The sequence below is a fragment of the Amblyraja radiata genome, chromosome 13 (genome assembly GCF_010909765.2).
Source record: "Amblyraja radiata isolate CabotCenter1 chromosome 13, sAmbRad1.1.pri, whole genome shotgun sequence".
Lineage (NCBI taxonomy): Eukaryota > Metazoa > Chordata > Chondrichthyes > Rajiformes > Rajidae > Amblyraja > Amblyraja radiata.
Window position 1 is genome coordinate 8,401,504 of NC_045968.1, and position 24,600 is coordinate 8,426,103.

A 24,600-nucleotide genomic window follows, 5' to 3' on the forward strand; every position below is an offset into this window, starting at 1 on the left:
ATGAGGAAACCAAAGGCAGAGATAGCACAAAGGTAGTAGTCTAATTGAATGGATTTTGAATTGCTGGAGCCTTAATTAAGAACAGGAGTACGGAGGATGCCATTTCCACGACACTTCACTCCGCCCTCTCCCACCTCGACAACAGAGACACCTACGTGAGAATGCTGTTCATCGACTTTAGCTCAGCATTTAACACCATTATCCCCTCCAAACTGATCACCAAACTCATCGACCTGGGCATCGACCCCTCACTCTGCTAGTGGATACTGAACTTTCTAACCAACAGACCCCAGTCTGTTAGGTTAGACAACCACACCTCCTCAACCCTCACCCTGAACACTGGCGTTCCACAGGGCTGTGTGCTGAGCCCCCTCCTCCACTCCCTCTTCACCTACGACTGCACACCTGTACATGGTACTAACGCCATCATCAAGTATGCAGATGATACAATGGTGATTGGCCTCATCAGCAACAACGATGAGTCGGCCTATAGGGAGGAGGTCCAGCTCCTAGCAGCATGGTGCGCTAACAACCTGGCCCTTAACACCAAGGAGCTCATTATGGACTACAGAAGGTCTAGGGGTGGCACGCACACCCCCATCCATATTAACGGGACGGAGGTGGAGCGTGTTTCCAGCTTCAGGTTCCTGGGGGTCAACATCTCTGATGACCTCTTGGACCCACAATACCTCAACTCTGGTCAAGAAGGCTCACCAGCGTCTCTTCTTCCTGAGGAGACTAAAGAAGGTCCATCTGTCTCCTCAGATTCTGATGAATTTCTACCGCTGCACCATCGAGAGCATCCTTACCAACTGTATCACAGTATGGTATGGCAACTGCTCTGTCTCCGACCGGAAACCACTGCAGAGGGTGGTGAAAACTGCCCAACGCATCACCGGTTCCCCACTCCCCTCCATTGAGTCTGTCCAGAGTAAGCGATGTCTGCGAAGGCGCGCAGCATCGTCAAGGACTGCTCTCACCCCAGCCACAGACTCTTTACCTTCCTCCCATCCAGGAGGCGCTACAGGTTTCTCCGTTGCCGTACCAGCAGGTTCAGGAACAGCTTCTTCCCTGCGGCTGTTACCCTACTTAACTCTGCACCTTGGTGATTGCCAGTCACCCCTCCCCCAGACACTCCTTCCCCCAGTGACTGAACTCTCCCCCTCTCCCCCCTCCCCCCTCTCCCCCCCCCCTAGATGCTAACTGAATTTTGTTGTCTCTGTACTTGTACACTGCACAATGACAATAAAGTTTGAATCTGAATCTGAATTAAAAAAGGGAGAATTACAAACATATTAATTAGGATTACCACCTGAACAAATTGAGATGGGGATGAATGACTTTCAATTCATGGGACATTGACTCCTCAAGAAAGGAGCTACTCTGATGGACTTTCATCATTTAAATCAGGCTGGAACCAGTGTCCCTGCAATTCAAATACTTAGAACAATAGATAAGAATTCAAACAAAATACAGGGTGTTGGGAGGAGGCAGTGTGGGGAAGTGGGGCGGAATGGACAAATGGGACAAGCATGAATGAAGGGCAGCAAAATGGGTCATGATAAGCAGTTCATCAGGAAAAGGCAGTGCATCCACATAAAACAAAATAGCTTCAGTTAGAATCAGAGCAGCAAAAATTGTAAAATATCAAGAATTGAAGGCTCTTTATCTGGATGCATGCTGCAATTCATAAAGGAGAGAATTATTGGCAGGAATAGAATGAAGTGGCTTCGATCTAATAACCATCACAGATGTGATTGCAAAGTAAGCAAGCTTGGGAATTACATTTTCTACCTATCAAGTTAAAGATAGTTTTATATCAAAGGAAAAGATGTGCTTCGTTGCCAAGAATGCAGCGAACCTGGGAATTAGGCAAATTTCAGAATTCTGCAAAATAGGCATTATTATGGAATGGACCAAGTAATATTAAAGAAAGTTAGTGTCAAACAAAAGCAGACTGAAAGAGATCCCATAGATATGAAAATAAGAAATGTTAAGCAAAAGTGAATGCGGTCCTTTACAGCTGGAAACACGAGAAAAGTATATAGGGGGAATAAGAAAGTGACAGAAGTTAAACAAGGTTTTTTTGTTCATTTTCACAGGAGATAACAGAAAAAAACTTTCAGGTGTGGATGAACTAAAGTCAATGAGGAGCTCAAGGAAATTAGAACAAGTAACAAATTAGTACTGGAGTAATTAATAGAACCGAAAGGTAATAAACTCCCAAGACTCATTGGATTGGATTGTATCCAACATTGGATTTGATGGCATCATGGAGATAATGAATGCATGATCCTTCAAAATACGATTAATTCTGGCGTGGATCCTACTGATTGCAAGGTAGAAATGTAACCCAACTCATATGTAACCCCAAAAATGAGGGGAAAATGTATGAAATCATTTACAAATTAACCTCACTTCAGTAGTAGGGGAATACAGGACTATGGGGAGAAAAATAGTACAAGGCACTTGCAAAGCAATAACAGGATTTGGCAGAGTCAAAATAGATTTAAGAAGGGGAAATCATGTTTTGTTCTCATGTAGTAACTTGGGGAAACAAGTATGGACAGACTAGTTGACGTGGTGCATTTGGTCTCTCAACACCTTTAATACATGAAACACAACATAATTGGGGTTAATATGCTGGCATGGATTAAGGACTGGTTAATAGACATAAAATTGGAAGAATAATTGAATCATCTTTGGTTTGGGCAACTGTACCAGCTGCATGTGAATCCATTGGGCCCCAACTGCTCACATTTATATCCATGAAGAATACACTGGTGAAGGTTCTCCAGATTGACTCCTGGTTGATTGGTTTCCCATTTGATTTAATCAAAGCTTTATTTAACTGTATCATAAACATTATGTCCACATAATCCACCACACTTTGCAGTCTGAAGAGGGTCCCGATCCAAAGCGCCATCAGTCTATTTCCTCCACAGATGCTGCCTGACCCGCTCAGTTCCTCCAGCCTTTTGGGTTTTTTTGTGCAAGATTCCAGCATCTGCAGTTTCTCGAGTCAGTTTTTTTCAGTAGCTCTCTGTCATTATAATAATTTGGGAACATGGTTGCTTACATCATAGACAATAGAAAATAGGTGCAGGAGTAGGCCATTCATCCACAATCAGTACGCTGTTCCTGCCTTCTCCCCATATCACCTGACTCTGCTATATTTAAGAGCCCTATCTAGCTCTCTTGAAAGTATCCAGAGAACCGGCTCCACCCCTACCCTCCTTCCCCCTGGTAGGGTCCAATACAAGCTGCTCTAAGAATCCATCACTGAGGCACTCCACAAACTCCCTTTCTTGGGGTCCAGTACCAACCTGATTTTCCCAGTCGACCTGCATGTTGAAATCTCCCATAACAACCGTAGCATTACCTTTACGACCTGCCAATTTTAACTCTTGATTCAACTTGCACCCTATATCCAGGCTACTGTTTAGGGCCCTGTAGATAGGTCCCATTAGGGTCTTTTTACTCTTATAATTCCTTAGTTCTATCCATACTGGCTCCACATCTCCTGTTTCAATGTCACCCCTTGCAAGGGACAGAATTTCATTCCTCGCCAACAGAGCTACCCCATCCCCTCTGCCCACCTGTCTGTCTTTTCGATAGAAGCTATACCCTTGAATATTCAGTTCACAGCCCTGGCCCTCTTGCAGCCATGTCTCTGTAATTCCCACAACATCATACTTGCCAATTTCTAACTGAGCCTCAAGCTCAGTGATTTTTAGTGCACAGTACTTGTAAAAAAGTCAATTATTGGAGATTGTACTCAGATCATTGGTATTCTATTGATCAGTCTTTGCCATTTAACAGTCTGACATCCCTAAAGGGCCCAGTGGTGCAAATGGAAGATTTTTGGCATAACAATATTTTCTCATCTATGCATCATTCAGTCACATTATGTTATGTCTAGTATGGAAAATCTATAGCTGCATATTTTTGAAAAATAAGCGAGGAAATATATAATATCATACTTCTACAGCTGAACTGGAAGAATGTTATTATGATAGTGACCACCCCAACCATTTAAAAAAAAGAAATGATTCCAGATACTATTTAGAGTTGATGATTCCAGTAATTCCATCCATATTCTAAACATTTACATATTTTTGACCATCTGGGATCCACTTTATGGATAGCAGGATAAAATTCATGGTTGCATTTGGAACATTTATGGCATAATCTTGAACATCACCGAGTTTAATGTTGAGAAGAGCTGACAAGGAGAAGCCTGCATTCAAAATACACAGAAATATTCCACCAACCGAGTCCAAATCTTGTTAAGTTTCTAATCAGAAATTCCTACTCCCCTTGGTGAGCGCAGGTCCTTTTTATGATTCTACAGCCATCATGAACATAAGTGTTTTCTAAAGATGAGGAACAACTTTATTGAATGCTACGGTTGAAATGACATGGCTGGATGGAGATACAGATGATTATAACTGCTCCAGAATCTTCAATATAAATTCATTTATAATTAAAAAGTTAACATGATGGAAAAGGTTTTCCAGTACTTAAAATAGTTACTTGCTAATCCTTGAATATTACCATAAACAATTCAGCTAAATTATTTACAAAATGTTTTGCTGTAGAATATTCAAAACAGGACCCTTTTTCTTTTCATTATGTTTCTATTTACATATTTGGAATAAAACTAAATCAAGGAGCAAATACTGAATAAATCAGGTTGAAAAATGACTGAAATTCAAAACAATAATGTACCACTGCAAATGTCTCATGTTCTTCATGTTAACCTAATAATGATCACACTAGTTGAGAATTATACAGTAATTCTCCAAAAGGAAATGTTTATGAAAATTACAGTGCAGAATAATTGATTTATTAGTTATCCTTCCTTACTGTTAAACATAAAGGGGTGCTTCAGAATTTAGGTAAGTAAACTTTGATCAGCTAAATTACACACCAGCCTGTTGAAATAAAAACAGAAATTGGATTGTGATCAAAATTAACGGTGGTAAATGTATTTGCTATTTTTGGTAGTACGGTATAAAAATTAAGATTTTAAAGTTAAAAGTAATAGTAGAAAATCAGTACTTTCGAAGTTTAGGTACATAGATGTTTCCCTGATATTATTTTGATAAAGCTCACAGTCCAACATGGTTGTACTTAAAAAGTGAAATCTGCATTCATGTTTGGAATTTATTGTGAATCATGCATTCCTCACACACAAAGAAAACCCCGAAGGTATTGATTTATTTCAATTAACAATGATCCAAACATGTTTCTCATCATTCTAGTAGCAATTTAATCCATATAACTCCAGATCTATAAATGATCAGAACTGCAGATAATGCAAATGGAGCAGCTTATTTAATTTAACAAAATGGTCATTTTCTACTTGTTCAAAATGAATGTGCCTCAAGCAAGATAACAGATACAGTGCCCTCCCATAATGTTTGGGACAAAGACCCATCATTTATTTATTTGCCTCTGTACTCCACAATTTGAGATTTGTAATATTTAAAAAATCACATGTGGTTAAAGTGCACATTGTCAGATTTTATTAAAGGGTTTTGTTTATACATTTTGGTTTCACCATCTAGAAATTGCTGAAGCAAAGCAAGAATGTCATTGTCCTATACAGGGACACATGACAATAAACTCACTTGAACTTGAACTTGAATTACAACTGTGTTTATACATAGACCCCCCCCCCCCCCCCCTCCACCCCCTTCCCTATTTCAGGGCACCATAATGTTTGGGACAGTGGCAGGTGTTTGTAATTGCTCAGTTGTAGTTGCTTTATTGCCTCCTTCATGCTGGTATAAGAGAGCTCTCAGCACCTTGTCTTTCCTCTAGTATTTCCATCACCTTTGGAAACTTTTATTGCCGTTTATCAACATGAGGACCAAGGTTGTGCTAATGAAAGTCAAAGAAGCTGTTTTGAGACTGAGAAACAAGAATAAAACTGTTAGAGACATCAGCCAAACCTTAGCTTACCAAAGTCAAGTGTTTGGAACATTATTAAGAAGAAAGAAAGCACTGGTGAGCTTACTAATCGCAAATGGACTGGCAGGCCAAGGAAGACCTCCATAGCTGATGACAGAAGAATTCTCTCTATAATAAAGAAAAATCCCTAAACACCTGTCCGACAGATCAGGAACACTCTTCAGGAGTCAGGTGTGGATTTGTCAATGACCACTGTGCACAGAACACTTCATGAACAGAAATACAGAGGACACACTGCAAGATGCAAAATCACGGGTTAGCCGCAAAAATAGCATGGCCAGGTTACAGTTTGCCAAGAACTACTTAAAAGAGCAACCACAGTTCTGGAAAAAAAGGTCTTATGGACAGATGAGAGGAATATTAACTTATATCAGAGTGATGGCAAGAACAAAGTATGGAGGAGGAGAGAAGGAATTGCCCAAGATCCAAAGCATACCACCTCATCTGTAAAACACGGTGGTGGGGGTGTTATGGCCTGGGCATGTATGGCTGCTGAAGGTACTGGCTCACTTTTCTTCATTGATGATACAACTGCTGATGGTAGTAGCATAACGAATTCTGAAGTGTATAGACACATCCTATCTGCTCAAGTTCAAACAAATGCCTCAAGAAGGTTTCGGCCCGAAACGTTGTCTATTTCCTTCGCTCCATAGATGCTGCTGGACCCGCTGAGTTTGTGTACCTTCGATTTTCCAGCATCTGCAGTTCCTTCTTAAACACCTCAAAACTCATTGGCCGGTGGTTCATTCTACAGCAAGACAATGATCCCAAACATACTGCTAAAGCAACAAAGGAGTTTTTCAAAGGTAAAAAATGCTCAATTCTTGAGTGGCTGTCAATCACCCGGTCTGAACCCAATAGAGCATGCCTTTTATATGCTGAAGAGAAAACTGAAGGGCACTAGCCCTCTATTGCACTACATTCAGCTTTTGATCACTTTGACAAAAGAATGCTATTCATTGATTGCTATTCAGTGCCTTCAACACCAGAATACCAAATAAGCTCATCCCTAAACTGTCTTACCTTGGCCTTGGGGCTTCTGTCTGCAATGGGCTTCGGGTCTTCCTGACCAGCAGAACTCATTGGGTAAGAATCAGTCCTAACATTTCCTCCACCCTGACCCTCAACATCCAAGCTCCTTGGGCTGTGTGCTCAGTCCTTTGCTCTATTCCCTAAACACCAATAACTGCATGGCCAAGTATAACACCAACACGATCTTTAAGTTTGCCAATCATACCACTGTTATTGGCCAGATCAGCGACGATCAAACAAAGTACAGGAAAAAAACCCTTATGTCATCGGGTCGGGAGAAAAACCTAGCCCTCAGCAAGATAAAAATGTAAAGGTAAAAAATGTTGTTAAAGAATCAAGGGGGGTGAACACAACCCTGTGCTCATCAGAGTTGCTGTAGAAACAGTCAACATCTTCAAGTTTTTTGGCATCCATATCCCCAGCAATCTAACCTTGTCCCATCACACTTATGTGGTGATCAAGAAAATGTATCCATGTATTTATTATCTTCAGCATCTGAGAAGATTTGGCATGTCCTGGAGGGTTCTCACAAACCTCCACAGATGTGCTATAGAAAATTACCTGGCAGGATGCCTGGTATGGCAACTGCTCTGTTCTTGACTGCCTGAACCTGCAGAGAGTGTAGAATACAGCCAGTTCAACACAGGCTTGTCACATCCTTCTATGCAATCTATCTTCATGGAGCATTGCATCAGGAAAGCTGGAAGTATCATCAAAGATGCCCGTTACCCTGGCAATTGTCTTTTCTCTCCTATATCTTCTGGGAGAAAATAGAGGAACTTAAATGCTCAGACGAAAGAACAGTTTTTTCCCTGTTGCTGAAAGACTCCTGAACCAACACCCTCTTTCACACCCTGTTTATGGAGGTGTGGTCACATACTCTATTAATAATGTAAGGAAAATTACAGTTTGAGATCTAGTTAAGACCTGCTCCAATGATTGTGGTGTGCACCAGCAGCAATCTTTTATGGACTACAGAATATGTGCAGCTGACATCCATACACAAACTGATACTGTACATATGTAGATGTCTTTGAACCATTAGTCTTCATACATCTACATGGCACAAAATGAATCTGCAGTTGATTTGATTTTAGATTAAAAAATTACCTGAACTGTGCATAAAAACTAAACATTGCCTGATTGAACATTGCAGGTCTAGGTCCTCTAGATTATATGCAAGTCAATGGTTTTTTTTCCTGGCAAATATGTGAATGCTCGAGGAAACTACAGCAGGTTAAATCTGGCTCAATTATTATAGTTTTCCAACTGCAACGATTTGGCTGAGATCAACTGGATCGAATTGGAACATTCTGGTAGAGACTCAAAAGCCAAGATTAGAATGACAACACAAAATCATAGAGAGATTGACAAATGAAAGCCATATGATGTTTTTGAAGAGCAGCTCAAACAAATCGTAATCTGTGGTTTTCACCCCACCAACTCCACAGAGGTAACCATTTTGCTTGTCTGTAATACAATGCTTTAATTTGAAAGCTTACGCCAACCTTTCAGTGGAGCAATCTAGATTTTTTTTAAACTGTATATTAAAATAATTTAATATCCCATCTTCTGTCAATAACCCTAAATTTTCATTTTCCGAACACGGATTCTTCTGCCAGTGTTTGTCACCAGTTAATCTTTCCAAATCTTACATAACAATATTTTGTTGTCACCTTGAAGTTTTAATAACTACACTGTATAGTAACTGACATAACTGTGCATGCCCAGATCTCTCAAAAATGCACAAACAGCCACTCATAGTAATTTAAATAATTAACAGTGTATGTTTAATAATGGGTGTATTGCATCAAAAATAATAATCTTCCATCATGACTGAATTAAATGCCAGTTATTGTACTCCATCATAATGGAGAATAGCCATTCTGACAATGGTCTAAGAAAATGTGGATCCTAAATATCCCTGTCTTTTCTTGGCATTCTGCTGCAACTTATATAAAACGACAGATGCCAAAAATACAAGAATACTGCATAACGTTCAGACCAAAGTGTTTTATTTTATCCCTACCAAAGGAAGGGGAAAACCAATAATATATTGAACAATACTACCTCTCATCCAAAAAGAGCCATCTTTAGTTCCAATGATTTCATTGGCAGAACTTGACTGAATTGTGGTATCAAGGAGCATTTGTTAAACCAAAGACAGTAGGAATCTTGGGAAAGATACTCCACTGGGTGAAGTGATGCGTTTTTGAAAAGATTGTGTGTGTTTTTTGTTTTTTTTTAAAGTTCATTAAGTTTAGTACCTTAACACCTTCATATGAGTCTTGGGACCAAACCAAATTTTGGCCGCTTCATTATTGAATTTCCATCCACCGTGATCAGCAGTGCTTATGTTTGCTGACAAATGGATGATATTCAACACCACGCACAACTCTTGAAGGTTGAACTGGCCACACCATCTTGCAGCAACTTTCAAGCATGCAACATTTGACCACCCAAGAAGCAGGAAAAGACCCTCCAGAGAAACGAAACACTTCCTCTTCACAGTTAATGCCATTATCATCACCAGGTGCCCCATCATCTACATCTTGGTAATACCTACACTGCAAAAAAATTAAATAAGCTATACAAACACTGTGCCTACATGAACAGGTCAAACGCCAAGTATCCTGTGGTGAATAACGTGTATCCAGACATCCCAAAGCCTTCCATAAACTACAGCACGTTTCAGGAGAGTATACTCCACATGTCTGAATGATTTGTCATTTCAAGACAAAGCAGCTACCTTGATTCTATCCATTGCTCTAAATATTCAGACACAAGAGGCCACAAATGCTGGAATATGGAGCAAATAAACTGCTGATGGAACCCAGCAGGTCAGACAGCTTCTGTGGAGGGACAACGTTCCAGGTCGAGAACCTTCATCTGGACTGTCCATTTCCTTCCAATGATGCATCCTGACCCACTGAGTTCGTCCATCAGTTGTTTTTTGCCCTAAATATTCACTTCATCCACCATCACCACCTCCAAAGTGGCTGCGACATGTGCCATTCACAAAATGCACTGCAGCAACTTAAGGGCTCTTCAACAAAACCTCTCTGTATGTCTGGAACCTCCACCACTGAGATGGACCAAGGCAGTAGGCCCATGGGGTTGCCACTATTTGCAAGTTCCCAAGTCACCCATTTCCCTCAAAGGAAAAATAAAAAGTGAAGAAATATCAATATATCCCAAATAATATTAAGCTAATACTTTCATCACAATCACCATAATGATCCAAGAAGCAGGCTCATGACTATCATTTTAAGGACAATAAATGTTATTGTTGCCTGTTAAGTTACTTCCTTCATATCCTTATTGTGAGAAATTACTGTTCTGATATAAAAGTTGAAGAATTGGGCAGCATATTTATTAACTGCTTATTTTTATAATGGCAAATACTTTTGGGATTATGTGTTCCTTTTGGCAGAGAAAGAAAAGCTGATTGATCGTCACAGAATCAGAGTTATACAGCATAGCACCAGCAAGGGCATCCAGATAAAACATCAGAGGGGTTGCCTTCCTCAACAATTCCCAACACAGAAGAGAATAGCAAAGGAAACCCCAACGGCTCGTAATGTCCATGCCGAACATGATGCCAGATTAAACTAACCCCATCTGCCTGTAAGTGATCCATTTCTCTCCATTCCCTGTCCATCTAAAAGCCTTCACAACACCACGATTGGATCTGCTTCCATATCACCACCTAGCAGCCTGTACCAGGCACATATACCATTTTCTGTGTAAAAAAGCTATGCCTGCACATCTCCTTTAAACAATTTCAATCTTATTTTAAATCTATGCCTTCTAGTATTTGACATTTACACAGTGAGGAAAAAAGATTCTAATTGTCTACCCTATCAACGCCTCATAAATTCATACACTTCCATCAGGTCTCTTCAGCCTCTGATACTGGAAAAAAATACAATCCAAGTTTGTCTAGTCTTTCCTTAGTTAATAACTTCTAAACCAGGCAGCATCCTGGTAAACAACTTCTTCACTCTCTCCAAAGCCTCCACATCCTTCCTGAAAAGGGGAGACCAGAAATGCGCATAATATTCCAAATGTGACCTAACGAACATTTTATAATACTGCAACATGACTTCCTCACTCTTATACTCAATGCACCAATGAATGGCAGCAAGCTTACTTTGTCTAATTCCCTTGATACTTTCAGGGAGCTATGAATTTGAATCTCAAGATCGTTCCGAACATTAATACTGTCGAGTGTCCAACCATAAAGTTTCCTTTTATAGTTGACCTCACAATATGTAACACTTCACATTTTCCCAGATTAAACTCCACCTGCCATTTCTCCACCTATGTCTGTAACTGATCAATAATCTGCTGTATCCTTTGACAGCCTTCTTCACTCTCCATTCACTGTCATCAAAAAGCCTCCTCAACACCACGATTATATCTGCTTCCATACCACCACCCTTCAGAGTCCACTAGGTTTTGTCATCTGCAAATTTACTAACCAACTCTTCTACAGTTTATCCAAGTAATTTATATATATTGCAAAGGTTCCAGCACTGATCCCTGCGGAACACCATTAGTCACAGACGTCCAGCCGGAATGACTTCCTTCCATCATTATCTTCAGCCTTCCACAGGTAAGCAGTTATGAATCCAAACTACCAAGTCACTGTGGATCAGATGCATCTGAAGGCTCAAAAGTTAAAACAGTTGCTGTGCCTTTTGTTGAGTAATACCTAAATGGGTTTAGGTATTATTGGGGGAGTCCAGAACCATGGACTGTTTAAGAATAAGGGGTAAGCCATTTAGAACGCAGATGAGGAAACACTTTTTCACACAGAGATACAATACAATACAATTTATTTGTCATTTGAACCCCATTGAGGTTCAAACGAAATGTTGTCTCTGCGGTCATACACACAAGAAAGAACCAAGACACAACACAATTTACACAAACATCCATCACAGCGCATCTCCTCCTCGAGTATCCATAGTAGTGAGTCTGTGGAATTCTCTGCCTCAGAATGTGGCGGAGACCGGTTCTCTGGATACTTTCAAGGGAGAGCTAGATAGGGCTCTTAAAGATAGCGGAGTCAGGGGATATGGGGAGAAGGCAGGAACGGGATACTGGTTGGGGATGATCAGCCATGATCACATTGAATGGCGGTGATGGCTCGAAGGGCCGAATGGCCTACTCGTGCACCTATTGTCTATTGCCTCTTTAAGAACCCTAATCTATAAATAAAAGTTAAGAGCCATTTCATCTTTTGGATTTATAGAAAAGTAACCAAATATTCCTTGCTATTTGGTGTTTTGTATTTTTGCCCTTGGCGAATGGATCAGGGATCCATTTAGTGATCGGTCTCTGGCATGCAGCAATAAAACTTTGATGAATACAGTTTCAAACATCTACTCACAAACAAGTTATCATTCAATACCTTTAAGCCGTGCTGTGGAACTAGAGAACTCCACGGTGTATTACTACATTTTTCCTTTGAGGATATTATAGCTTCTCCTTCAAATATTGTATCCTGGGAAAAATGACATCACCAAAAGCAGCTTGTGCCTCTAGCTGAGCAATAAAGCTTTCAAAGTGTCTTGGCTTATAAGCAAATTTTTATTATTTTTTATTTTTTATTTTTATAAAAGGGGCCAAATTTCTATGGAAAGTTCTGCAGTGCAGATTTAGAACATGAGATGGTTAAATACTACAGTCAGTGGCTGTTGGGGTTAGATTTTTAAAGTTGACTACAGCCAACATCCAGGCCATATCACCTGTCAAATAGCCATTTTTAAACTGTTAAATATAATCAATCTTTTCGTGTTTTGTAAAGAAACAAGCTTTAAAGACAATATGGTTTAAGGGCATATGAAAACAGGACACAACTACAATATTATGCTATCTATATAACTAAAAGTCTCATCTTGACCACTTCCTGTCTGCCCTGTATATTGATTTTAGAAAAAACGCTACCATATATCGTTATGATTTTTGGCCATCTTACTCACAGCCCTCCTCCGCTGAGGCAGCCACGAGGATTTTTCCGATTGATGAAAAATAAAAAAGTTATGAGTGTTTAAAAATTCTTGAGTTCAGCTGATTGGTCCTCTTGCCTGTCAATCGCCGCGATGGAGGTAATGCCCCTTCCGGAGAGGGCGGCAGGACTATAAAACCCCGGATGCCTGGACGCGAGTCAGTCACTCTGGAAGATCGCGAGGGAGAGGCCACAACTGTCATTCTAAGCTGAACTTTGAGTCTGCAATGCACTTGCAATAAATGATTTGTTAGCCCTTAATGACATTGCAATGAGTTGTTTGGCAATTTGGTGTCCTGCATTCAGCTTGAAATGCTATGAAATTGAATGCAGTGGCCTGTACTCTGCTTGAAATGCTGTGAAATTCAATTTGGTGGCCTGCACTCTGCCTGAAATGCTGTGAAATTGAATGTGGTGGCCTGCACTCTGCCTGAAATGCTGTGAAATTGAATGTGGTGGCCTGCACTCTGCCTGAAATGCTGTGAAATTGAATGTAGTGGCCTGCACTCTGCCTGAAATGCTGTGAAATCGTATGTGGTAGCCTGCACTCTGCCTGAAATGCTGTGAAATTGAATGTGGTGGCCTGCACTCTGCTTGAAATGTAATTTCAAGGAATAGCCGTGAGTGAACAGCTGCCCACCAGCCCTGAGTAACTGATATGCCAGCCCACCAGCCCCGAGTATCTGAGCTGCCAACCCACCAGCCCTGAGTGACTGAGCTGCTAGCCCACCAGCCCTGAGTGACTGAGCTGCCAGCCCACCAGCCCTGAGTGACTGAGCTGTCAGCCCACCATTCCTGAGTGACTGAGCTGCCAGATTCTCAGCACATCAGGCCTGAGAATCCATTTGGCCCACAATGACCATACTAGTCCTCTGGAAACCAGTCCCTTCAGTCCACAACACCCATACCAGCGTTCCAGAAAGCTCACACCCCCCGCCCCCACTGGCCACCAATATTGGAATTGGTGAAGAGGGGGACTATTGTTTCGGGTGACCAGCCCCCCCGTGTGAACATGGGACCCAACTGGTCCCATTTAGTCTAGTTCTGAAATAAAATTCTGTGACAGCAAATTTGTGGGTCAAATAACAAAGCAAATTGGAATGCTGAATGGATGAAAGCTTCTTTCTTGTAGGAATAGGAGTACTGTGTGAAATCTATCTTGGCAAGCAAAATTCAGCTTATAGTGGATACGTCCACACCGTGAAATTGACAATAATTTGGTAGTAGCTGGCATTGGATTGTTGGTCTCAATCAGAGATCAAAATGGACGTCCTTTGTGGGAAAACAAGAAAACATCATACTGGAACAGATTATTATTGTACAGCTGGAGCTCAGCCACACAGCATGTACAGAGCAGAGATTACTTCACTCAGATCTAAACTCAGCCAGTCACGCCATTCTAGAAATTGCAGATTATGTTCTGGCCATTTAGTACGAGTGTGGTTGTCATTAGCTGTTTACTCTGGTTCCATCTTCTCATTATTCCTCCTGATCATCACTCCAGTAATTCAGTCTTGCTGTCTCTGGTTCAACAATTGAATGTGTTCCAACCTCCAGGAAATTAAACCTGACGAACTTCACTGTTCACTGACCTAGCAATAATTTTTGGTCCAGCAATCAATTAAATAATTTGTCAGTGTTCAGTATTTCAAAACCTCAGAATTTTGAAAAGCTCCATTAGAGTTATAACATTTTCTGCTCCAATGAAAAAGACCGATTGTTTTAATCCATTCTTCACCTCTTTAGTTTCTTATTCCTTTCACAAATTCTATTTAATAAGTGCTGAATATTCCTATGGTTCTCATACCCTTCCATTAACACAGTACCAAGTGCACATTCTTTTGCACAATGGCCTTATGAAGTGCATTGTCCAAACTAACATCTCTATTTTTATTCAGTAGCTTTGTATACAAAACCCAGAAACATTTTTTTTACATTGCATTGACTTTATTCACTCCATTTAAAATTTAATGTTGGTCTTCTGTAGTAATGATTCTTTTAAAAGACTCATTGTTCTTCAAAATGTAATGGAGCTACAATGGTGATTGAATTGATTTGTGTGGGTATTTGTTCTTGTAAATTCAATTTTATTGACAAAGCACATTTGTTCCATAAATCCAGTATTAATCTAATATCTCTGTAATTTCCTCAACGGAAGTTACGTCCTCATAGGTGCATGTTATCCTATGTGATATCTGTCTGCATTTAAAGTTTCTGGAGGAAGCGTAGAGAGTAAAAGGAGGCATCAATATAATCAAGGACACAATGATTTGCCTAACTGAAACTTACATGTACATTGCAATTCCTTAAATTGAGATTCACTTTGGCTACATGTCACACAAGCCTACCTGGTTGTAGAGATCGGTCACGGAGGAACAACATATCTGTTTGCCTGGGCTAATGATTTCTTCAGTTTTGGCATGGCAGCAATACAATAAAGCCTACACTTTTACTAAATGTTTTGACTTAGCAAAGGGGAGATGGTGTATCTGATCAGAGATGTATTATTGTGCATATTTGCAGTCTGTCATCAGAATTGCTTCATTTTATGGTAATCTATGGCGCCACTATTTACACAAGACCCTGGAACATTGGATGGATGGCTGTTGAAAGATCTGCTATCATTGAAGTTGCAGCTGTTTTACTCTCTGAGAGGCCACATGGCAACAACTGAAGAGCTACTAGTCTTTGAGTACACTATTGGGATCCTTAACCAAACAGTCATATGTCTGGAATGGTGTTTAAAAGACCCTTAAAGAAAGAAGCTCTCATGACATTTAAAAAGTACTTGGCACGTGAAGTGCTATAACTTATAAAACTATGGATCAACCATTGAGAAGAGGAATTAAGTTGGATAGCCTTTTCACTACCAACATAAACATAAAAGGCTGAAGGACTATTTGCTATGTCATAAATTCCAAATTAACTGGACACAATTTTAACTTTGATTGCAGAAAACAGCTGATATCAATTGGCTGATCATTATACAAATGTTCCTTTCCATTGACTCTGGTGAAAGAGAAAATAAATATTTGCCAGGATAACATAATGAGCATCCAATTTGGAGATGACCAAAATTAAAATTACTTCAGACCCTGTTCAGTTTGAAACTGTCATTATTTGTGGGATGTGCAGATGTTCCAGAATCAGGCTATATTAAATTATGTATTAGTTGATTCTAAAATACAATTCTGAGCCATTTATTATTTTCCATTACAAGTTTGCACAACTGAACTGGTAAATGTTACCGAAAACCCATCAACAATATCTCCATGGCTGCCAATGAAAGAATGCACAACTTTGATGAATAGTAGAAGGTCACAAGAAGTAAATATTTTATGTGCAAGATGGCAAAGGAGCTTAGAAATAGCCAACGATGTTTAGGGTAAAGTATTTCAATTCTACTCTACTTTAAAGGGGAAGATGCCTGACGAGCCAAAGGATAAATCCTGAAGCCAAAAGATTACAAAATAAAAGCAAATATTCACTATTATCCTGCATACACGTGCAAGCTTATCCAAACATTGGAGCAACAGCAGGCACTCTAGCAACAGATGGGTTCAAGGTACACCCCTGAAAATAGTCAGCGTGCACATTTAATTGCTTACATGCGGAGCTCTGGTACCGATGGTCAATGTAAACGAGAGCAGAAACTTTTATGTAAAAGACTGTCCGCTCTACAAACAGTATTTATCACCTTGCTGATTTAAAGGTACAAACCGCTTCTGCAATTTCATCTACACTTATATTTCTGCACTTTGTCACTATAATCTTCCACCCTACTCCAATCTCTCTGCCTTTGGCTTTCTACGCATTTCCACAGCAGCACAATGGGAACTCAAGGAACAGCACCTCTTCATTCAAACTGGCACATTACAGCCTTAAGGACTTAACTATTTCACATCATTATCCACTCCAGGGCTAGATCTCAGATTTCTAGAGTTCAAATTGTATTATTCACCGCTCTCCACATCATCTCCTCCAGATATATTTCAGCCGTCCACATTCAACTGGATCACCAATTTCAATCTCTTCCTTTCCAGTTCTCAGGAAGGATCATTGATCCGAAACATTAATCCTGCTTCTCTTTTCATAGGTACTGCCTGACGGGAAAAGTATTTCCAATAATTTCTATTTTTATTTCAGATTGTCAATGCATGCAGTATTTGGTTTTGGAAAATATTGGGCTGGAACGTCTCACTCTTTGCCAGTGATCATGCTGAGATTCTTCATGGAATTTAGTAGGGCAGTGTGAATTTTCAGACATCCCATCCCAAGAAAAAGGCACATGCCAAAATGACATTGGCAGACAGCAGTGATTCCAGGACAATGGACTATCTGCCCTAATATTACATCTGCTCTATGAGCACTCTATGAATATTACATCAAAACATTGTAACCTACAACCTTTATTAAGTGCACATCATGCTGAAGGCAATGAATCACATATAAATTAGAATAAGATGATTACAGTGCAGGTGCCACCAATTGACCCTTACAAACTTACCATCCCTTTATGGTTCAACATTCCATCCCTTTATCTGCAGCCTTCTTCCAAAAATTGGCTCATAAATATATCCAATTCTGTATCTTTATCTTTGCTGCACCTTTTGTACTTGAGTTGGTTTGACTGTATTCATGTACAGTATTATTTGATTTGATTGGATAGCATGCAGATAAAAGCTTTTCACTGTACTTCAGTACACGTGACAATAATAAATCTAAATCAAAAATGGGTGATTTTTTGGGTCGAGACCATTCTTCAGTCTGAAGTCTGAAGAAGGGTCTCGATCCGAAACGTCACCCATTCCTTATCTCCAGAGATGCTGCCTGTCCCGTTGAGTTATTCCAGCTTTTTGAGTCTTTCTTCGGTTTAAACCAGCATCTGCATTTCCTTCCTGGACAGAATCATGTATGCTTTATTACACACATCCTCAATCTGCCCTGTCTCTGACAATGATGTGTACACCATCCTCGCACTGTTTGATCCATGTCTCCTGCACTCCTTTCAGAACCATATCTTTTATTTTATATTGCCTCTCCTCATTCTTCCTACCAAAAATGTATCTCATTCTTCCACAGTAAATTTAATTTGCCATGCATCTGGCCATTACAGCATCTTTATATCCTGCTGCGATCTATTATTATCTTCTGTTCAAAATGCTGCCACATTTTTTGGCACTCGCAAATTTAGAAATTTTGGCTGGCACTAACTCTAGGCAATTAACACAGATCAAAAAATAATGATTACAGGGTAATGCCAGTATTCGCCTTCCTCCAGTCTGAGAAACTGTTGTTTGCTACTGAACCGGTATAATGTCCATACCATCTGAGTCCCTTTAAGCTACATGCTCCAACTTTGCTGATACTCCTGAAACCAAAAGCTTTCTAGGCATTCATGTACACCACACTGATGCATTACCTCCATCAACTCTATCCACTACCTCATCAAAAAAAATCTAATTAGTTTAGTTTAGAGATACAACATGGAAACAGGTCCTTTGGCCCAACGTGTACACGCCGACCAGCGATCACCCGCACATTAGTTCTATCCTCCACATTAGGGACAATTTATAGAAGCCAATTAACCTGCAAACCCTAACGTCTTCGGAATGTGGGAGGAAGCCGGAGCACCTGGTGGAAACCCATGCAGTCACAGGCAAAACATGTAAATTTCACACAGACAGTGTCCATAATCAAGATTGAACCTGGGTCTCTGGCCTTGTGAGGCCGTGAGTCTACTGCTGCACCACCGTGCCGCCCTAAATTGGTCAATCATGATTTGCTGCTAACAAATCTGTGCCGGTTCATCTTAATTAATACAATTTTGTCCAGGTGATCATTAATCATGTCCTTGATCAATGTTTATAAACGTTTTACCACCATGTTCTACCACCAAACTAACTGATCTTTTGCTGCAGTGGTACCAACAATTCTTTTGAACAAGAAAGTAACCTTCATGAGATGTGTAAGAAAGAACTGCAGATGCTGGTTTAAATTGAAGGTAGACCTTCATGAGAACCTTCCTCAAATGTACCCATAAATCATCTCTTAAAAACAACTCCGCTTGTCAACAAAGATAGACACAAAATGCTAGAATAACACAGCAGATCAGGGAGCTTCTCTGGAGAAAATGTTTCCAAAGATACTGCCTGACCCGCTGAGTTACTCCAGCATTTTGTGTCTATCTTTGGTATAAACCAGCATCAGCAGTTCCTTTTAATTACATTTTGTCCGCTTTTCAACAATCGGCTCCAATTTACCTCGGTCAGATCTTACATAACTTATTTATTTCATGAAGTGACTTAGATGAAGAGAACTTAATGTAATAGAATTCTCACTAAACGGCACCGGACACGGTTCATATGTGCTCTGTTATCTTCAGTTCACAAACGGCCTAAGCTATGGCCCCAATGTTGCTGCGGCTCATGATGATTTGAAGAGCAATCAGCCCGTTTTACATGAAAAGGGCTTTTAATCTGGAGACTCCTGAACTGTTAGTTGTTTTAATCTGGAGACTCCTGAACTCAGCTGCATTTCCCCCACACACCCCATTTTCCATCCTCCTCCCTCTGTTTGCTGCTAATTCCTATCACCTTTTCCCTTATCTCCCCAGCTCCTAGATCTGACATAAAGGAGGTTCTTTAATAACCGCCTCACTTTCCATGAGTCAGCATTTGAATGATGTGACAGCAGAGGTGAAAGTAATTGAAATTGCTTAACTGTATGGTCATATCACCAACACTGCTGATTGAAACCATCTGTACTGAGTGTGTTGGTCACTTTCTTATCAGGAGGCTATGCCGACCTCTGCTCAGCAGCTGCCTGTTTAATCATGTGTGTCAGGTTTAAAGCTTCATAAAGGGAGAAAACAAAGCTGCACAGTGGCAGAGTTGCTGCCTTACAGCACCAAAGACCCGGGTTCGATCCTGACTACAGATGCTGTCCGTAAAGAGTTTGTACGTTCTCCCTGTGATCGAGTAGGTTTTCTCCGGGCGCTCCAGTTTTCTCCCACATTCCAGGCATGTAGGCTAATTGACTTCTGTAAATTGTCCCTAGTGTGCAGGATAGAACTAGTGCAAGCAGATCGCTAGTTAGTGCAGAGACGGGGGCGGAACGGCCTGTTTCCACATTGTATCTTTAAATTGTATCGTTAAACTCAAACTAAACTAAAGTATTTAGTAGAAGTCATATAGTACTCTGATGTCGCAATATTAAATATTTTTGTGAGGCAACTTTTCAAAGCTTTATTTTAGAAACACATTGAATTGGCACGAGAAAATAAAATAATTCCTTTGTGTAAGTGTGTTGTCAATGTTGTTCACTCATCTAGTGTGCAGTAAAGTGATAGAAATAATAAGTTTGCATCACACTGTTTGATTAAATGATCACTGGGGGAAAGGTATGGTTAATGGGAGTATTGCCAAAGGTCGAAATACAGCATTCTACCTTGATTCACAAATCTTCCCAAGACATCTTCACTTTGGCAGCAAGCGAATTTTGCCATTAATTATCTTTTTCCAATTTTCACATCTTTACTTAATTACTAAAAATGCCAAAATGGACATGGAAATACACAACGTAATGGCAATGTCGTGGAAATTTGAAAAAACGATTAAATATATTTGCCTATGTTACATTTTCCCTGAGAATAATTAACAATATCACTGAAAAAATAAAATGTTTCCCTTTTCCTTCAAAGTTATCAGATCCTCGACTTTCTGAATATGTATAGAATTCGTGAAAAATTGCTCTCGGGTAGGGAAATAATCACAGTATATTATCACAATACATAACATGGCTAACTATACTTATGATGTTATAAGCATGGACCACAAAACACTGAATAACAAATATTGTTTTGTTTAGGCTTGCAAAAAAAGTAGTTATTTAACAATATGCTAAGATTGTTACACAATTTAACACAAAATATATTTTTCCCTGTCCCTGATTTAAAAAAAAACCATATTGCACTGGGGATCTACTGTTCGCTGCTTTAATGTGAAGTACATCAAGGGTTAAAAGTTTGGTTGCGTTTCTGTGGGTTTTTCAGGGTTGGCATTTTGAGGCAGAATATCCACTGTCAGACAAAGAATCTGGCATGGATGATGGGTTGTACTCTCAGACGCATGTTTGCCTTGTCTGCGAAGGTAATGATTTAATGGTTTAGAAACTAATGACTCTGCCAGAGGGCCTGGCGGGGCCCCATTGTGTCTAAGGCTGTCATTTATCTATTCTCTATGTCTGTGGTGGCTAGGGATTATGACGGGGGAGGGGGGGTGAATGGGGTAGTAATGGGAGAAGGAGGGGGAGGAGGAGGAGGAGGAAGAAAACCACAAACTTTCATACTGGAAAGATTCCACGCAAGCTATTTCTAAATTTAAAGTTTAATGAAACAAAAGTGGGTTGTCAATTTTTCCCCCAAACACAAATTTATTGTACTACATCTCACCCAGAATAGTAATGTATTGTATTAAAATGTATAAATACTTTAAATTTGATAATCAAACGTCAAATTCCAAATTATTCTGTACAGTATGTGTTTAAAACGTTCCAAAAAGTAATATAATTAATAATTCTTGAACAGCTCAGTATGTGAATTTATAAAATGTCAGCAGAAATCAAATTTGAATGGGAAGATTTTACAAAGAACAGACAATATTAATAAGTTAGTAGAAATTATATTTAGAAACAATGTTGAATCAGTGTTGAATCCAACCGCTGAATCTTAGTTTAAATACTCCGCTAATGCTTTGGGAGAGCATTTTGCTGCCACTGCTGACTCAGGCATTTGTATGTTTTTTTTAATTGGCCAACAGCTACCACCTCCTGCTCCTCCAGCATCAACCCCCAACCCTTGTCTCCCTTCCTACCCACTTTTCTGCATCTACATCTTTTCCAAAAGTTATTTGCTGTCAAATCTTATATAAATCTCCCCTTTTCCAATAGCAGTTATTAATCCAAGTTATTCTCACCATTACATATATACTTTAAATTTAAAAAAACCTATACAAACCAAAAATGTAACACTCATGCAATATAGCCACACTAATGATCACAAGATTATCTTGCCATATCTATACAAAATCTGCAAAACATCATCTACAAATAGAAGAGGAAAGTACGCCTTTTACTAATGTATGTGATCATTTCAAAACCAGTTGAAATGTTACTGCAAAAGATTCGCAAAAGAAAATTAACAAAAGTGAACAATTCTTAAAAGTCTATCTTAAATCTATCTTGCCAGCTTTGCTGCAAAGGGTATGTTCTTCATCTCCGATAATGTCACATGAGTTATTTAACAATGATGAGTATGTCAGTGTTCATTAAGAAGTTTATAATACTATAAACAGAACACAATAGGTAAGTGTACATGCAAGGGAAATTACATACATATGCATTGAAATCTTAAACCTAGCACAGAATATTTGTCCAATCCTCATTCAGCTCTTAATCATTTGAGTCTCCAAAATAATTGATCAGCAGTTATGTAACATTTTTCTTTGAAGTAGATGTAAGCAGTAGAATTTATGGTTGGATTTAAAACATCAATATTTTGCCAAAATAACAGAATGAGAAAAAATGATATAGCTTAAAAGCATAACATTGAAGTATAACGCTGCATGAGCATTAAACACGTAGAAGGAAGCGACAAGAATATTGTTAAAAAAAAATAACTGGCGAACTATAGTTTTTTGCTTTACATCACCAAATGGTTATGAAAGATATAATTACAATAATATTTGCATGAACTATTTTCTGTTGGCAAACTATAAGCACAATTTATCACCTACCCCGGTTTTGTCGCACAGACGAAGAGTGTTGAATGATCCCACAGCAAATAGCTGACCATCTGATGCCCAAGCCACCGACGTTATAGGATAGTCATGAGCCTGGGCACTGTACAAAAGACGTCCATAACTGTCCCAAACCTGAAAATATTTTAGAAATTCTTATAAGTGCTTTCAACAAATTTTAATAAATCAATAAACTTACTCATTTCTACAATAAATCTACACATTTCCTCTGAAACAGCAGATCTTAACAACATTCATTATGGATGGATATTAACTTGTTTCATGCATTGAGTGAGCAGGCCTAATATGATGCTATGCATTTATGGATTACAATTTGCTTCATAAGCTTGAATATTTGCTGCTACAAACCATAGACATAATACCATAGACCACAGAATCACTTAACAACCCAAGTTAAAAATCATTACATGCAATTTTTCTTAAAAATTGTAATCATGTAGCGAGATGTATGTTAGCACAAACCTATCTCCAAGCTCCCATGGACTGGAATATAATTTACAACATAGGAGGAATACTTTAGATTGATCCTGAACTAGCATACCAATTCTAATCCAAGTTACTAACATTTTCATCATTGGCTTTGCCAATTATTTGGACATATATAATTTGGCAGCAGAGGGGTCGTGGCAATACCAGCTGTACATGGACCATGTAACTCTGTGCACACTAAATACTCCTCCCGCAAGTGACTTTAACTATTCACTATTTCACGTAGTTTCCTCCAACATGGGAGAAATTAATAAGATGATTTACAACTGATATCTGATCTTTCAAATCTCCACCAGTTTGCCATAATTGTAATTATCACTGATATTATTTCTGCACATACTTCAGAGATGAAAACAAATCACCTGTGTCATCTCTCACATTCAATTAAAAAACATAATAATAATTCAGCTGTATTCAAGCAAAGTGCTTGAACAAAGAATTCATCAGAATACAAACCTTATATTTACAGTCCTCGCCACCGGAAAGGATAAGATCATTCACAGTGTTCCAGTCCACCTTCAGAATGACTCCATCGTGGGCTTTCCACTGCAATACAAGATTAAGATGTGAACAAATCTTGGACAAGTTCTTAATAAGAAAAATGCATTTCTTTCCCTTGCATTTCAAAATTGCTGGCTTTCCAGATCAGAGATTCCCTTAAGTACAGCCATGTCAATGGAGCTTGATAAATTACTCCATTTCAATACTCAAAGTGAATAACATATTTTTGCATTTAAATCCAAAGGGGTACTTTCTGTAGTTTACTGATTGCCGTTGTGAATGGATTTCTTGCCCTTGCCACAAACTGAAACGTTTTGCCAACTTTGCTTCTCGTGCCTATATTCACGGTCCAATGCCAACTCTTCCCTTGCCTGCCTTAACCTCTCAACCTAATTTTCTGAGGAAATGCTATTAGTTGATATTGACAATAAAACCATCAACTTCCAAGCCTGCCTTGAGTTTCCTCCATCAATCCAATTTTCAAGAAATGCCCAATTCCATTCACCCAGCCTTTTCAAAATTTAAAACCATGGCTCCATCTTCTATATGTATGCCAATATGGACCTTTTTACGACAAAAAGCAAACTGCTGAAGAAACTCAGCAGTTTAAGCAGCATTTTGGTGGGGGAGAAAGGGAAGAACTGTCAACATTTCAGGCTGAATTGCTTCCGATGGCATGGTACCGAGGCCGACATCAGAAGATCTTTCACCATTTGGACCAGATGGTGTATCTGGCGGCATTCTGAAAATCTGTACAAACCAATT

At 39.4% G+C, this 24,600-nt stretch overlaps 1 protein-coding gene across 1 annotated transcript in view; it reads right to left on the reverse strand.

Moving 5' to 3' along the window:
* Positions 1 to 24,600, reverse strand: part of ift80 (intraflagellar transport 80) — a 160,635-nt gene that overhangs the window by 92,820 nt on the left and 43,215 nt on the right. Inside the window, exons 7-8 of the mRNA XM_033031171.1 lie at positions 23,791 to 23,880; positions 22,822 to 22,959 (exon numbers count right to left, since the gene is read on the reverse strand). Coding sequence (XP_032887062.1) covers positions 22,822 to 22,959; positions 23,791 to 23,880 — 228 coding nt within the window. The remainder of the gene's footprint in view (positions 1 to 22,821; positions 22,960 to 23,790; positions 23,881 to 24,600) is intronic.